Source organism: Callithrix jacchus, chromosome 11, assembly GCF_049354715.1.
Source record: "Callithrix jacchus isolate 240 chromosome 11, calJac240_pri, whole genome shotgun sequence".
Lineage (NCBI taxonomy): Eukaryota > Metazoa > Chordata > Mammalia > Primates > Cebidae > Callithrix > Callithrix jacchus.
Window position 1 is genome coordinate 100923449 of NC_133512.1, and position 18506 is coordinate 100941954.

An 18506-nucleotide genomic window follows, 5' to 3' on the forward strand; every position below is an offset into this window, starting at 1 on the left:
GAAAAGCACACAGAAAAGAAGAATTACATAAAGCAACACAGGGAGAAGACAGCCACCTGCAAGCCAAGGAGAGAGACCCAGAGCGAGTCCTGGAGCAGGCATTTCCCTCGCTGCCCTCGAAGGAGGAGCCAAGCCTGCCAACACCCTGATTTTAGACTCTGGCCTCCAGAACTATGAGAGAGTAAATTTCTGTTGTTTAAGCCACCCAGTTTATGGTACTTTATGATGGCAGCCATAGCAAATGAATACAATAGGTAAACAGTGCTTTTATAAAAAACAACAGCAACACTAACGATAGCGTTGAAGCGCAAGCTCTATTTTTTAAGCTCTGTGATCTTAGATCCTGATCCTCAATTTTTGTATTGAAAATTAGAAAAAAGGCCAGGCATGGTTCCTCATGCCCGTAATCCCAGCCCTTTGGGAGGTCGAGGTAGGGGATCACAAGGTCAGGAGTTCAAGACCAGCCTGGCCAACATCTCTACTAAAAATACAAAAATTGGCCTGGCTTGGTGGTGGGTGCTTGTCATCTCAGCTACTCAGGAGGCTGAGAAAGAGAACTGCTTGAACCCAGGAGGCAGAGTTGCAGTGAGCAGATCTCATGCCAGTGCACTCCAGCCTGGGTGACAGAGTGAGACAGGAAGGAAGGAAGGAAGGAAGGAAGGAAGGAAGGAAGGAAGGAAGGAAGGAAGGAAGGAAGGAAGGAAGGAAGGAAGGAAGGAAGGAGGGAGGGAGGGAGGGAGGGAGGGAGGGAGGGAGGGAGGGAGGGAGGGAGGGAAGGAGGGAAGGAGGGAAGGAGGGAGGGAAGGAGGGAAGGAGGGAAGGAGGGAGGGAGGGAGGGAAGGAAGGAAGGAAGGAAAGAAAGGAAAGAAAGGAAAGAAGAAAATTAGGGGGAAAAATGATATCTACATGCAAAGATTGTTGAGAAGATTGAGTTGGTATGAAATATCTAACAGGTAGCTTATACTAAATAATTATTCTGTCTCTCTGATACTGGTGATAAAACAACTAAACAGAAAATCCTAAACTGGAAATTAGGGTTTTTCAGGGTGTTCTCATTAACAGTGATTGATTTGCATTGATCTGCCTCAGGGCTATTAATTTGGTTGCATATTGGATTTACGTGGGAATACCTTTTTAAATGCTACTGCCCAAGATGCATCTCAAGGATTCTGATTTAATTTGGCTGGGGCGCTGCCAGCTAATCAGGATTTTATCATATATCTATATCTATATATATATAGATATACACACACACACACACACACACACACACACACACACATTAAATCCTGACATGTTATATATGAGAAAAAATACATATTTTTACAATATATTTTACAATAGAAAACTGTGAGACATCTGATCATGAATAAGTAGTATTTGTGATCTTTTAAAGTAATGTACACAAAGACAAGAATTTAATCAGAATATCAGCAAAAATATATATGATCTCTCCACTCCTAGGGTTGCACATGAGAGTTCTGTACCTCTCCTGAAAAGTTCTCATATCATCACCTCAGAATATGTATTTTCTTCCTTTTGTTGCTTAGAACACTTCTTATGAGAATTTTGGTTACCAAAATGCAAAACAAATCTACTACATAGATATATGTCATACAAATAATTAAGGCTTTGATATTTAAAGTAAAGATCTTTGAGATTCTTAATGGAAAGTTTAAAAGATATAAAAAGTACATCTTAGATATCACAATCTTATGCATGTTTTTCTCTAAAAATGTAGACATTTTGGAATCATTTTTTTCCTACACCCAATTCCTGCAGAACATTTTGTAATCTTTACTTTTAAGATCCAATTACATTTAAATAACAGTGATAGGTTTCATTTTAAAAATTCCAGTATCTGGCCAGGCGCGGTGGCTCACACCTGTAACACCAGCACTCTGGGAGGCTACGGCGGGCGGATCACCTGAGGTCAGGAGTTTGAGACCAGCTTGGCCAACATGGCAAAACTCCACCTCTACTAAAAATAGAAAAATTAGCTGGGCGTGGTGGGAGGTGCCTGTAATCCCAACTACTCAGGAGACTGAGACAGGAGAATTGCCTGAACTTGGGAGGCAGAGGTTGCGGTGAGTGGAGATTGGGACACTGAACTCCAGCCTGGGTGACAGAGCAAGACTCCATCAAAAAAATAAAAATAAATAAAATACCAACATCTTATATATAAGCACTATATCATGGCTCAAATGCAGAGATCACTAAGTTTCACATGGCCTGTGAAAGGAATGGCTGACCAGGGCCATAGTGGCACGGAGCACAGGCTGGTTAGGTAGGCAGCTCTGGTTTCCTATCCTAGCTCCACTGTTTGGTTAGTTTAGGTTAGTTTTTTTTGGTTTGTTTGTTTGTTTCTTTGTTTTGTGGGGGAATATATTCCTTAAAACAGGAAATGTAATATTTATTCAACCATTAAAAATATGTATTTTTGCTTTCATATAGTGATACAGTTTGAAATGATTGCCACAGTAAATTAGTTATACATTCACTACTCAGTCTCACCATGTGCCCCAGGGAAGTTGTACTTTGTTTAATCCTCAATTTCTGCAGCCAAAAATGAGGCTTAATAATAAAAATAATAATCTATATCTTCTCATATTAATTCTTTTGAATATTAAATGTTATAAAGCACATTAACCACTTAAGAAACCCCCAATAAATGTTGGTTGGCTGTTAGCATTTATCAAGTTGTACAGGTGAAGTTTTCTGAATTTCTCTGCAAAATCGCAGGAGAGTTTCCATACACATCTTCAAAGCTGCATATTAATATCATTATAAAGCATTTAAATGGCAATGACAATAGGCCCATTCACTGTCTCATCAAAGCATATTGGTGAAGTTCATTGGAGAAATGCAGATACTTATCTCTAATGTTATTTTCACTTGAAAACTGACACAATTATTTCTAGAAGCCAGAGTCTGTGCTTTACTCTTGCTCTAGGCCCCTGAAAAGTTATAGATGGCTAATAAACCTTTCAGACAGCCTATCAGCACTGGATCTTTTTGCCAGAATGATCATTTCACAGCAGCCTATAATTAAGCTAGTTCACTCAAGCAAACCAAATTTATTTGCCAAGACATTTTAACATTCTATTAGCTCTCTCTCAAAAGCCAACACTGACTGAATTAGTTACCTGGCAAAACAGTATGCATAAGTGAAACGCATAGAATGGGTATCTTCACAGAGTCCAGGGGCATAAGCATCTAAAAGCTGTGTAAGATGACCGAGGTTTTTGTTTAAAGTTACTATAGAGATTTTTGCTGTCCTTGCAATTAAAATCCATTATTCTCAAGGCTAGACCTATTATCAACTACTCACTTGCATTCTTTACATCACTTTTAATATAGTATTCTATAAACATTAATGGTAATATTCCTAATAATAATGATAAATAGGAGAAAGCAAGACAAGAGGAAGATGAGACTATATTATGGGGTATTGTTCTAAACAATTTATTTTTGATTAATTCTCACAAAATCCCATAAGGTAAATACATTTATATCCGTTTTGCACCTAAGGCAACTAAGGCCCATAAAAGGTTGATTAATATGGTTAAATGCATACCATGGGTAAGTACTGGAGAAGGGTTTACATATCTGAAGTCCAGTCCAGAGCCCATGGTATCTTGTCCTATAAATATCGTGTATGTATTCAATGGTGTTTTCAATTAGTCAAAACGAGCATGAGTTCATTACAGTAATGAAACTCGCTGAACCAAAGTAAGTATTTGGCGTCATATTGAGTAGTAAAGTCAGTATACCTGGATTTGAGGTTCTAATTTAAATGACATTGTGGTTCTCAGCCTCAGAGAATTTTCCATCTACAAAATGAGATACTTCAATTCAGTTGTAAACTCATAAACATCTGTTTTGTGCTCAGCAGTGAGCTCTATGTGATGAACGTTACAGAGAAAAACACATGTCCCAGACGACAGCATAAACTCCAAGGTTCTTCCAAAATTATTTACATTATATAAATTAAGCATTACTCATTCACAGGATATAATTTCATATTTTTTAATTTTAAAAGGTCAGCTTTTGGCTGGGTGTAGTGGCTCACGCCTGTAATCCCAGCACTTTGGGAAGCCTAGGCAGGTGGATCACTTGAAGCCAGGAGTTCAAGATCAGCCTGGCCAACATGGTGAAACCCTGTGTCTTCTAAAAATACAAAAATTAGCCAGGCATGAATCCCAGCTACTCTAAAGGCTGAAGCAGGAGAACCACTTGAACTTGGGAGGCAGCGGTTGCAATGAGCTGAAATTGCTCTACTGCACTCCAGCCTAGGCAACAGAGTAAGACTCTGTCTCTAAATAAGTAAATAAAGGTCAGCTTTTTATTTTGTTGCATGTCAGAAAGTCAGGAAAAACAGTATTTATAGAGTCCTACTCTCTATTCCTACCTATTTCAGCATAAGATTCATAGAATGACTTCCTGCCCCTCTTCTGTTGGTGACCAACTCTTTATCTACTTCGTCAATAGTAGGTAGCTCCTCCAGAAGCCTTTTCCGGCCCCAGCCACTCTGAATAAGACATCTTCCTTTGTGTTCCTGAAACAACCTAGGCAAGCACCACTCCATTTGAACACATAGTCATACAATATGCTTATAGATATATATGTTTAGCATTATCACTAGTTTAGTCACCCCTAGAAGGCAGTAATTGTGTTCTGGTCTGTTTATCCCTAGTGGTGCTCAGTGAGTGCCTATTTATCAAAGCTCACTCTTTTTTCATGATAAATCTGTCTGCAATTTGCACTGTAAATTCTACTTCTAATTCTACCTTCTGGTCTGGAAACACAAATGCTGATGCTCTTTCCTCTTTCTCGTGAGAGTTCTTCAAATATCAAAAGCAACAGGCTCCGTCTTGAAGGTGTGTATGAATCACCTGTGAATCTTGCTAAATTGTAGATTCTGATCAGTAGGTCCGGGTAGGCCTCTAAGTTTCTGTATCTCTGACAAGCTCCTGGGTGCTCCTAGTGCAGCTGGTTTCTCCTTTCATGGCTAACCAGCACAAACTGTTTCAGTTAATACTTGTAAGCCTATTGTGGAGTCTGCTTATCCTACCCTTTCAACTGGCCTAACAAGACATAGAGAGTTATAGAGAGTTTTTCTGCTATAGACAAAAATAGATTATTCCTTTACAAAGTTAATGCACTTTTTCAAGTAAATTTATTATCAAACTAAATCTAATGAAAACATCCTAGTAATATTTTCACTGAAGTTTCATTTAAAAACGTGTATCTGAAAAAACTTTCCAGGCACAATTCATGTGGCAATGCATAGGACTCAATATGATAATGAGTAGGCTCATGATTTGAATGGCACAAATTAGCGTTCTCAATTATACTAACAAATGAGTCAGTCCTTATTTCAGGTCAGGCAGCACAGATGTATGTAATACAGTACACAAGCCAATACACTAATAGAGAAAGGTTATTATACAGAGGAAGGAACAGGCTATTTTTAATTTTCAAGGAAAGAGCCAATATACTATGTTAATGCACCTAGAAATCACAAAATACTAAAATAATTGAGTGATAAATGTGTTCTAGACATTGCTCTAAACCCTTTGTGTGACTTGTTCTCTTAATACCTACAACCTTCATTGAGGTAAATACTATTCAGGTAAGTGACTAGACCCATTTTACAGATCAGGAAATTTGGGCACAGAAAGCTTAAAGAATCTGCATGAAGAAGACACACAGATCTATGTTACCAAAATTGTACGGTTGGCCTAGGTGATCTGACTCCAGAGTATAACAGTGAAATACTCATTTCCCTGCCTCTCAGGAGTCTTCGGTCACATAATAAGCATAATTTACTGTGCTCCAAATTCCCCAAAATAAGCCTACTAGTATTCCTCTAAGTTTCCACCTGAGCAGAGTAGAAACATTCATCTTGAAAGAAGGAGCTGATATCTTATTCAAATTATTTGTAGGTACCCATTTATCAACACCTTACATGCGTTTGTATTTACTTGGAGTTATTTAGCCTCACGTAACCTAAATCAACCTTGATATGATTAAATAAATTAGTATTTAGTTAAATGTAAGGTAAAACACCTGGGAATAGTAGTAAAATTGACAACAAACCTTTCAGGGATACTTTAAAAATTAAAAATAATTAAAAATTAAAATAATTAAAAATTAGAATAATTGCATATATCCTATTTATCTCATAGACCAAAAAATACACAATACTGTGTAAAACTATATACTAGTTTTTTGTTGTTGTTTTCTGTTTTTTTTTTTTTTGTAGAAAGTTATTTATTTATTTAATTTTTTAATTGCATTTTAGGTTTTGGGGTACATGTGAAGAACGTGCAAGATTGAAAGTGATTTATTTAAAAAGAGAAAAACAGGAGAAGGTGAGAGAAAGAACTAACTCTCACACTAAGAGAATCCAGAAAGATGGAATCCAGGAGAGGAAAGCAGTTTCCACACTGAGTGGATAGAACTATATACTGTTATTTCACAGCCTGTAAGAAATACTGCAAGATTATAAAGTTTTCCTTTATCTAATAATATATGCCAGTGATATATATATCTAATAATATGTGCCAGTGATATAGTCAATATTACCAATAGCATCTTATTTTTATCTTCCAAATTTTGGAAAAATATTAAGTGCATAACCATATTTGTTAGAACAGTTCTATTTATGTAGAATATTGAGTCTCATAAATTGTCCCAAGAAACCTCATGACCTTTTAAAATGAGAATCTCACCATACAAATGTGTATTTAGAAAGGTGATCAAAATTCACTATTAGAGGCATTGCAGTATATGCAAAAGGATCTGGAATATCCACTGGACTTATTAAAATTCATGAGATTTTAAAAATATTATCCAGCCTAAGAGGGGTGTAAACAGAAAAATCTATTTCAGAAAAATAAGAAGCTTATTCTGAAATCACCTTGGAAATTGTTTTCTTCTCTCCAAGTCCTGAAGATTTTTACCCCATTTATATCAAAGGTAATTTTAGAAAGTGTTTGATGCAGATTATTCTGATGCATTTTATTTCTCAATAAGCTATCTATAAAATTATTTTGAATATGCCTGCCTGATCCTTTACCTATATAACTAATGGCAGAAACAATGCACATGTTTACATAAAGAAGCAAGGGTAATACTCGTTCATTGGTGTAAAGAATCACATTCGTGTCCTAAGTGAATGAGAAGTTAGTATCCAATGGAAGATGTAGGAGCAGGAGTCGGGATGGTTGTTGTCTTCCTCACTTTCATATGGAGAAAAAAAATGATGGATATTTTGAAACAATTTAAGTACACCATTGAACTGTAAAACAATGGCATTTATGTTTTATATTTATACTGGGAACAGATTTTGAAGTGATTTGGAAAATTAGTGCAACCACTGTAACAAATGGTTGAAAAGATAGGACAGAATAATCCATTCATTTTTAAACAGTGTCCCCTTAAATGGCTCATTGGACACAAGACCATCATTATGGTAACAGATAATTTGCTACAAGCACTGCAATGGCACCTGGCACAGAGCTAGGTCTGCCAGTCATGCCTCACTGAACCAGCCTGCAAGGCACTATCTAAACATGTATTTACTGTTTATTAATCAGAAATTATGACAGAGATTTGCATACATTCTACCTCCAACTTTAAATAACATTTCCTTGATCTAAAATATTGTCAGATATTTTCAATCATGGATAAGAGTAAAAAGAGGTAAAGTGGATCTATTTTCTCAGATTAGAAATTTGTGTAACAGAGAAATAAAGTCAAATCTCCAAGTTTATAAAACAAACAAATGACACAAGACCTATGCATTCAGACATTTTGACTCCGTATCTTGGCTTTCGCTTGCCAAATGACTAATTATGGACTAATCCAAAAGGATGTTTTGTGAACTTTTATTTTATAAATATTGGTTGATGGAATATTTGATTAAAAAGAAAGTAGAGAATACATGGTCCAGCTTATGACCTGATATTCAGAGAATCAAAATGTTTCATAAATGTATCTGCTAACTGCTATATTTGCCTTGTAGATTTTTGAAATGTTTTAAATTTATTGAAACAATGAAGCTTTATGTATGTGCATATGTACATGGGAAAAGCATATATTGATAAAGAGATCTAGGTTTTGAAAATAAGCAATCTATTTATTATTTCTTAGAGAATATGAACTTATTTATCCCTATATTCTTGATAAGTATCTAACCATGTAATACAAATACAATAAAACAGTTCTGATCTGTAGAATTCTCCATCTAATAGGTGCAGTGGTAATGAATTTCAGTCTAATACCCACTTACAATTAAAAACAGGGATAAAAACTGTTTTTAAAATAACTGAGAATACACAAGCATGTTTTCATGATTAGGCAATTTTTTTTAAGTAAAACAAGAACTGTGTTCATATGACTGGTAAATTTGTAGTATATTACTATCCTACAAAATAGTAGTGTGTAAAGAAAGCGTTCACTGCTATTACTCCAGTTTTCTATTTTGGCTCTGAATGTCTGCATTCGAAATCCAGTAATTGAATTTCCCAAGCAAAACTGAATGTAGCCTCTTAGCAAAAGCCTGCTGGAATTCTTATTTAATGTAATGTTTAATGGACTTTTGATACAAAATGCTGTATAGAATACTTCCTCTCTCTCTAACAGATTATACTTAGGAAACCTGAAAACACCTCAAGGTAATCATGCCATAGAGTTTGTGGAATATGTAGATGTAATGATTATTTGGGCAATTTTATTTACCTTTTACATTGGAAAAGAAGTTCTAAATAGAAGGAAATTATATTGTAGATAAAGTATAAACAATTCTATTATGTTCAGTATCATCAAAAAAGAATGGAAGGTTTGACTAGTTAAACCCATTTCGGAACTCAGATCTTTGAATATTAAATATTCAGATAAATCATTCTTTAGGAATCTTTTCAAGAGTCACTCTCAATCCATAATGCAAGATTCATGACTCTAAAACCTTGTGAAACTGTCATAATTTGCTTATAAATGACTTGTTCCTTGCTTATTTTAATATATTATCCAACAGTGATAATATAAGTCAGAATGTTCATATGGACATTTAAAAAGAATATTTAAAAATTACTCATGTTGCCCATTTCCCCAACAATCATATAAATCACAACCATGAACATTTGTTTAAAATAAGAATCTTGGGATTGAATATATATTATTTTCTATATTTCTCAGGTAAACAAGTATTATAAAATAGATAGTAAAAACAATTTCAAAACTACACCAAACCTTACATCTTATAAGGTGTTCTCCATCAAAAAGCCATCCAATATTCTCTAAATCAAAATTCTCTTCAAGCCCAATATATATATAGGCAGTAGTGGATTTTAAAACTCTAGTATTTAAATACCATTTTTAATGAACTTAATCCCTAAGAGTATTTTTGTTGAAATTTGTAAATGCTAAATTTTTTTTTTTTTTTTTTTTTTGAGACTGAGTTTCCCTCTTGTTACCCAGGCTGGGGTGCAATGGCGTAATCTCGGCTCACTGCAACCTCCACCTCCTGGGCAATTCTCCTGCCTCAGCCTCCTGAGTAGCTGGGATTACAAGCACGCACCACCATGCCCAGCTAATTTTTTGTATTTTTAGTAGAGACGGGGTTTCACCATGTTGACCAGGATGGTCTCGATATCTTGACCTCGTGATCCTCCCTCCTCGGACTCCCAAAGTGCTGGGATTACAGGCTTGAGCCACCGCGCCCGGCCCAAATGCTAAATTTTAATCACTTAATGCATGATAAGATATAGCCCTAAAATATTCAAGAATTTTTGGAAGTCAGTGAACTTTCTCTTCTAGAATGCATCAAAGAAATGGACTCTTTTTTTTTTTTTTTGGCATTACTAAGGATTAAAACATTTCTTTCATAGATTATTAAATAATGTAATCATTATGTTGCAGGCTTATTGGTACTCAAATATATTTTGCAATATTTAGATTGTATCTCTGATATGGTTTGGGTCTGTGTCCCAACCAAAATCACATGACAAATTATAATCCCCAATGTTGTAAGAGGGGCCTGATAGAAGGTAATTGGATCATAGGGGTAGACTTCCCCCTTGCTCTTCTCCTGACAGTGAATGAGTTCTCAGGAGATCTGGTTGTTTAAGTGTGGGACACCCCTGTCTCTCTCTTTTCCCTGCTCTAGCCATGTAAGACATGCTTGCTTCCCCTTCACTGTCTGCCATGATTGTAAGTTTCTTGAGACCTCCACAGTCATGCTTCCTATACAGCCTGTGGAACCATGAATCAACTAAAACTCTTTTCTTTATAAATTACCCAGTCTCTGGAATTTCTTTACAGCAGTGCAAGAACAGACGAATACGGTCTCCAACTTGTTTTGATTTTTAACATTTTATCATTAGCTCACTACTAATTTCTTATAGAAATAATCACTCATCACTCATTACACAGCACATTGAATTTCAATAAGAAACATATTATTTGAAAGGAAGAAACTAAATACCAGAAAAGTAGAAGACAATAGAAATGTACCCTTCATCACCTTAAGAAAAGATGGAGAGCTCTATAAGTAGATCCAGCATACCGTCACAAGTTGTGCTATTTTCACTACACAACAGCCTTGTCTCCCTGACTCAACCATTAGTATTTTATGTAATATCAAGAGTCCAGGGCTGGGAGTGGTGGCTCACGCCTATAATCCCATCACTTTGGGAGGCCCAGGTGGGTGGATTGGTTGAGGTCAGGAGTGTGAAACCAGTCTGGTCAATCTGGTGAAACCCTGTCTCTATTAAAAATACCAAAAATTAGCTGGGCATGGTGGTGGTCACCTATAATTCCAGCCACTTGGGGGGCTGAGGCAGGAGGATTGCTTGAACCTGGGAGGCAGAGGTTACAGTGAGCAAAGATTGTGCCATTGCACTCCAGCCAGGGTAACAAGAGAGCAAAACTCAATCTCAAAAAAAAAAGAAGTCCAAGACAACCTGAGCAATTTTATCCTCTTTAGTTTTTTTTCCTTATGTCTCTGCATTTAGCCACCCTTAGCTATTCAGTATTTGATAGATACATTAAAGTTCAAGTATTTCGGCAGCATCTTTATTACTATCTTGGTACATTATCAGAGGAGAGGATATGAATACTCTTAATTCTGAGATGAAGACGTTACAAACACAAAAATGTGAAGGATACTTCAGAGTCTGACTTGTAACCCTTCAAGTAATTTTACCAACATGCTAATTTGATCTTAGTTTAGAAACCCCAAAGAGTTAGAGGAGAATGACTGCTTTGGTTATTAGAAGAGTTTGTGATCTAAGCCTTAACTGTTTACTCTCAGTTGGTTGGTCTGCTGTTTGGCTGGTTGGTCACGTGATTTCTCCAACCCCCATCCTCCCGTCCTCCTCCCTCTTCCCCTCTCTCTCTGCCAAATTTTAAGGGCAACACTTTCAGATTTTCTGCTCTACTATTGCTTTTCAGCATAAACTTCCTCTACTCCCTTCCTACCTGTAGACTGAAAACCAATCCAAAATAAGATTCTCAGTGTTCGCTGTACATTTGAATCACTGGAGGAACTTTAAAATCTCAAAGCCCAGATTGCACCTTAGACCAATGAAATTCAAGTCTCCGAAGTTGGGACACAAGGGCCTATATGTTTTAAAGTTCTCTATCTAAGTCCACTGTGTATCCAGGCTTGATAATCACTTTTCTATCAATTATGCCTGAGCATTCGAATCATCTTACTTATGAGAGGAAGACTTTTTATAAGGAGGCCTTTTCCTCACTACTTGCTTTGTATAACTAATGCATCCTAATATGCAAACATTCTAAATAATTATGACTTGAAAGCAGTTATTTCTAAACTTCTACTTAAGCAGATAAAAGTTTTATTATCAGGACATTATATCCTTATTTCACATACTGCTTAGGAAATGAACATCCACTTTAGCCAGAAATTATATACTCTTGCTCCTTACCAAAAATACTTGGAAACTTTTAAAATATAAAGTCTATTTTAAAAGTCTTTTTATTTTAAAATATAAATATAAAAGTCATTAATAATATAAAGACCTTTAAAATATAAAGTCTAAAGTAAAGTTTACAATAGGGATTTATGATAAAGCTGAAAATACCCAGCACTCTGCCCAATACTGTGACGGATACAATTTTAATGCTTCCTCTTCCTACTCTTCCCCCTTCCCCTTTTATCCTCTCCTTGTCCTCATCTTCCTCTTCTTTTTATTCTTCTGGTTTAATATTGATGACATTACTTGATTTTTGTTATGGCTGCTTTTTAAAACAATTGAACTAAAATAGAACACTTAAATTTTACTGTTAAATAATCTATTCAAATGTGTATGTGGTGAATGTTTGATTGAACACATGCAATTTTTTAAGTTAACAGAGATGTTTTAAGAACAAATGAGTTAAGGTCTATTCTCTTCTCTCATAATAAAGGAATAAAATGAATATAGATCTGTAATAAGAGTTTAAGACACTATTATAAAATAGACAATTTCTTTTCTTAATATGTATCACTGCTCCTACTTCGCTAAATTATATTCTTCATAATTTCAATATTTTCCTTCAATTGCAGATTACTATCTTCATAAAAGTTATTAGTATCATTAATCACTTATTTCAACTTATATGATTCTGGCATCATTGATCTGGGTGTGCCTTTAATCTCTGTGCTTTAAAACTTCTTCAGGTGATTCACATTCATAATCCAGATTGAGAATCATTGCCTTAACCATGGGATAGAAATTATAGCCTAAAGAAACTTTCACCGTCAACAAGGATGAATAGTTTCTCAATGATTTTTAATAGATAAATATTGATAACTGAATATACTTAGTAAATCCTGTACCATTTTTGAATATTTCCAACCCAATTCTGTCTCTTTGCTTTCCTGCCAATGACTTACCCAGATATTCCCATCTTGATGATAGGGTTTCCAGTTTCTCCCTGTGTCGCTGTAGAGCATCCGGTATTGGGTAACCCAATCTGAGCTGCTATATCTTCCTTGGGTTGCAATGGCACTGATCTGCTTCCGATTGCCAAAGTCAACCTGAAGCCATTGATAATGGTCACTGTCTGATGGAGACCATCCCCCAGCACCTGAAGATGGACAAAGGCAAGATGGGAAAATGAATATTTAAATCTGAAGTTGTACAACTGACAATGGAATATTCTACATATCTTAATTGGCCTTGGCAGTGCTCTATTTCACAGATATATTATGAAGTATCCTTTATAGATGCCATTGGGACTTCAACTAATATTCTTCCAGCTGGGTAACATTGATTCTTTAACCTCTTTATGGTGTAATTATGTGCTCATTTTCTCCTGAGCAAATGTCTTCATAATTCCTCAATTAGATCTTATTAGTACATGTCAAAGTCTAATTGGCTGAGGGTTGATCAATTTACCATAAACTCTTCAGCTAAAATCATGAGAAAAATATATAACACTATCCAATTTCTTTTCCTTCATGTAAGCTTTATCATTTAGTAATTATAAATTTAAAAGAAGCAATTATACATAATTTTAAAATACATTTTTTTCTTGTGAAGTTGAGTAGAAAAATATTTGCAATTCTCAGGATGAGCCTAATCTTACATTAATTTCCTGTACAACTGAGAGGTACGGGGAGGTATATAGGAAATCAGGCAGTATGTTTATTTAACACTTAGAGGATATTCAGCCAATATTTCTTGAAAGTCATATTTCTAGAAAAAATAAGATACTAAGCAAAGTTAAATCTCTTATGGCAAAATATAATAACTGATTTGTAAATCTGTAAAAATATGTTAGAAAAATGACACGAACATTCTTAATTTATAGTAATATTTAAAATAACTAGGGTTGTACACAAAATAAGTTAAAGAAAATATGAGATAATATTAGTGCTAAGAGGCACTATAATTTTTAAGGCGAGTTCAGCAACTATAGAGAATAAATGATAGGAAAATATTTAATAGATTATCCAATGTACAGTATATCAAAATGTATGTACTATTTTTTACATAAAAAATTTAAAGACTGGCAAAATAATTTATTCTATGAGGACTTTCATAATAATCATTTGATAAATCATCACAGATACATCATTTATTTAACAATGTTTATATGGCTGATTTTTGCTTAAAACTATGATTGAATAGCTTCCTTAAAAATTATAAAATTAAATATATATAAAATAACTGTTTGGCTGAGCATGTGGCTCATGCCTGTAATCCCAGCACTTTGGGAGGCTGAGGTGGGTGGATCACGAGGCTAGGAGTTCAAGACCAGACTGGCCAACATGCTGAAACTTCATCTGTACTACAAATACAAAAATTAGCTGGGCATCGTGTTGGGCATCTGTAATCCCAGCTACTCAGGAGGCTGAGGCAGGAGAATCACTTGAACCCAGAAGGTGCAGGTTGCAGTGAGCCAAGGCCACATTGCACTCCAGCCTGGGAGACAGATCGAGACTCCATCTCAAAATAAAAATAAAGCACTGTTTTAGGGACTGGACAATGGGCAGTACAGAACGTGACCTGTAAAAGAAGATAAACAAATAAGATAAGCCCTGCCAAATTACTGGCTTTCTGCCAGCTTCACTTTCTGGATCATAGCACGTGGAAGATGATCCCAAACAGTTCAGCAGTGCAGCAGTGTCACTGCCATGGAGACAGATAAGAATTCAAAGCTACTGAAGAAAATGGAATTCACAAGACAGAGTCCCAGAGAGGGCACAGCTGTGTAAAGAACTTTGGAAATCTACATGAGAGTCATCAATGTGCCTCTGGAATCTAGACTCAGAAGCAATACTGCTCAGTGTACTTTCAGATCAAGATTGCACAACAGCAGGTGAAGGGAGTTCTGAAATCAACAATAACCAGATGTTGCACAGAGCTGGGAAAAATTGATTTCAGACTAGACAAAATTGAGAGACCTTGCTAAATCCATCCAGGCATTTAGGAGACATCCCATAAAAATTATGCATTATAAGTAGGAATATTTTAGTCCTAGATTGAGGGCTAGTCTGGACACATCTGAACGAAGGTTACTGAAAAAGATAAATCTGACTAACAAAATTCAACACTCCATAAGGAAAGTCATAAACATTTAGAAACTGAACAACATTGCATCTATAATGCCAAGTATATAAATTGAAAATATACCAGACATTTGGACAAGCAGGGAAAATATGTCTTAGAACCAGAGGAAAAAAGTCAATCAATAGAAATGTACCCCCGAAATAACAGACATGATAAAATTAGCAGAACAGGCCTGTAATCCCAGCACTTTGGGAGGCCAAGGCGGGTGGATCACGAGGTCAAAAGATCGAGACCATCCTTGTCAACATGGTGAAACCCCCGTCTCTACTAAAAATTACAAAAAAAATTAGCTGGGCACGGTGGCGCATGCCTGTAATCCCAGCTACTCAAGAGGCTGAGGCAGGAGAATTGCCTGAACCCAGGGGGCGGAGGTTGCGGTGAGCCGAGGTCTTGCCATTGCACTCCAGCCATTGCACTCCAGCCTGGGTAACAAGAGTGAAACTCCGTCTCAAAAAAAAAAAAAAAAAAAAAAAAAAAACCAGTAGTTACTCATTCCGTTATTTAAAATAAAACATATAAACATTAGAGAAATGCATGCGAAGTGTCAAAGGTGAAAAGTAACAAAAGAGAACACAATGGAAATTTTAGGACTAAAAATGGCATGTGAAGAAGATAATTTAATGGATGGGTTTAACAGCAGATGAATGTAGGGCCATATAAGGAATCTAAATTAAGCTCAGAGAAGAAAAACAAGGCTTAAAAAATAAACAGCATTCCAGTAAGTTGTGAGATGCTGATCACTGGCCTAACAGTCATGCAAGTGGAGTACTAAAAGCAGAGAAGACAGAGATTGGGTCCGAATAAAATATGTTTGAAGAAATAATGGTTGAAATATATAAACCCAGATATGGGAGAAGTTGATTGAGTTCCAGGCAAGACAGACATAAGGGAAAATACACTAAGGCTAATTATAATTATTTGCTGAAAAACAATGCTAAAGAGAAAATCTTAAAGGTTTTCACAGGGTTACAACTTTATTCAGCAGAAATAATGCAAGCCGAATGACAACAGAACAACCTATCTGACACGATGAAAAGGAAAGACAAAAAAAGGCTGTCAGCCTGAAATGCTATGTCCAGCAAAAAAATCTGTTAAATATATAAATAACATAATATTCAAGGCAAAAGCTGGGAGAATTCTTCACTCCTATGTGTATACTATAAAAATCAAAGTATACTTTTATACTTTAAGGAAGTTTTACCATTTTAAAACTCATATTTACATGAAGAAATGAATGCTTAAAATGTTAAAGAGGTTAAGTACCTATAAAATTTATTTAAAAAATAATTGAGTGTTTACAAAATAGTAATGATGAATGACAAGGCTTATAATAAATGTGGAAGTAGAATATGAGACTACAGCAGTGCAAAGGATAAGAGTCTGAGCATGAAATATATGATGCTGTGGTCTTACTTTACACATGAAGTAGTATTATTGGAAAATAGCAAACCTTAGATCAAGGGTCAGCAAACATTTTCTGTAAAAGGTCAAATACTAAATATGTTTGCCTTTGTAGACCACAGTACCTCTGTGAAAACTGCCATTTTCTATTGTAGTATGAAACAGCCATAGACAATACATAGACGGAAGTGTGTGGGCATGTTGTAATGAAGTATCATTATCAAAAACTTGTGACTGGACAGAGGATTGAAGTTTATCAATCCCTGCCCAAGATTAATCTCTAAACATAAACACAGATTTAAATCTGTACATTTCACTATATTTAAATCATGTCTCAAAGAACATTTAGTGTATGTGTGTTCATAGGTTATATGTGTGCTATCTATAGAATATATGTGCTGGGCCAGCTGTAGTGGCTCATGCCTGTAATTCCAGGATTTTGGGAGGCCAAGGTGCACAGATCACAAGGTCAGGAGTTTGAGACAATCTGGGTTAATACAGTGAAATGCTACCTCTACTAAAAATACAAAAAATTAGCCGGATGTGGTGGTGGGTGCATGTAGTCCTAGCTACTCAGGAGGCTGAGGCAGGAAAATTGCTTGAACCTGGGAGACGGAGGTTGCAGTGAGCCGAGATTGTGCCACTGTGCTTCAGCCTGAGAGACAGAGTGAGACTCTGTCTCAAAAAATAAAAAGAAACATAATAAAAATAAATAAAAAGAATATATTTGCAAATGATATAACTACTTCTCAGTCTCTATTCTCATATCTTCAATTCACACTTTTACAAGAATGTTCTTTGTACCATACAGTAAGTACTTAGCTCTAATTCCTCTTCAGGAATTTTCTGGGTTAAAAAGAGGCACATGTAGATAATACACCATCATGGGATTGTGCAAATGCAAAAACTAGTTAATCCCAGGACTATAAAGAGCCCATACCCTGACCCAACCTCTGAAAACTCTAAGGTTCTTCACAGTCTCAGAGCTCCCTGCAGGGACTGGTCAAAGACATCACTGAAACGGCATTTCACCTAAACTTCTCCCTGTGACTAATTTATGTTTCACTCCTTCCTCTTCCACAGGCACTCCTCATTAACTTCCTATTTGCTATTTTCTGTCTCAGGATTGGTATCCTGAAGATTCTAGTCTGAAATACCTCTTGGGACCACCCTAATAATCTCTTCACTAACAAGTTAGTTATACCTGCATTGCAATGTGTGTTTTTAAATATATGTTATTTTTCCTATTGTTGTATTAATATATAATATTGCCTATTATCATATATCATACACCTTCTGATTTTACCTAGAATTCTGTAAAATTTTGGAAGAGCTTTAGGTTAATTTTGGGGATAACAATATACTCAGTTATTGAGAGACGACAAATGTATTTTCTTACCTGTTAGACATACAGTTCCAAACCCTGAAGAAATTTTATAGCCAATTGCATAGAGTTCTATCTATGCATTACCAAAAGCAACAGGGTGATTCAGTGAACTAAAGTCAACAAACAATTAATACAATGAGGTAACAGGTAGGAAAATGTTCGATTGGTGAAATTTAGAATATTTTCTCTGTTTTGCTAACGAAATGTCCCAAAATAAATTTTCTTAAGTTACTTATTTTTTGCTGCATTTCAGTCTTTCAGGAGGAAGCAATTAACATACAGCTGCTTAATCCCATTTATCTTATTACTATTAGCAAAACAGAATTTACTGTCAACTTTAAGAAAAGCAAAAATCTAAAATCAGAAGAAATATAAGTCAAAAAGTATTTCTTAGCAGAAGTATATGTGACGAGAAGACTGTAGTGAGTAACCTCAAGGGGAGGGCAAAAGTCAGTCTTTCATGAGGAACATGGTAGAAAGATCGATGAAAAGTTCCCTTTCGCTTTGGTCTATCACCCAATGTAATTTGGGGAAGTTGATTACTTTGTTTACTTGGCTTGTGAAATGTGTAACCTCTATTGATCCACAGATTCATAATGATACCTCTTTCATTGCAACAACCTCTGGAA

At 35.7% G+C, this 18506-nt stretch overlaps 1 protein-coding gene across 1 annotated transcript in view; it reads right to left on the reverse strand.

Annotated features, from left to right (window-relative positions):
* CNTNAP2 (contactin associated protein 2) overlaps positions 1 to 18506 on the reverse strand; it is a 2303447-nt gene that overhangs the window by 1601403 nt on the left and 683538 nt on the right. The window contains exon 4 of the mRNA XM_078343568.1: positions 12908 to 13101. Coding sequence (XP_078199694.1) covers positions 12908 to 13101 — 194 coding nt within the window. The remainder of the gene's footprint in view (positions 1 to 12907; positions 13102 to 18506) is intronic.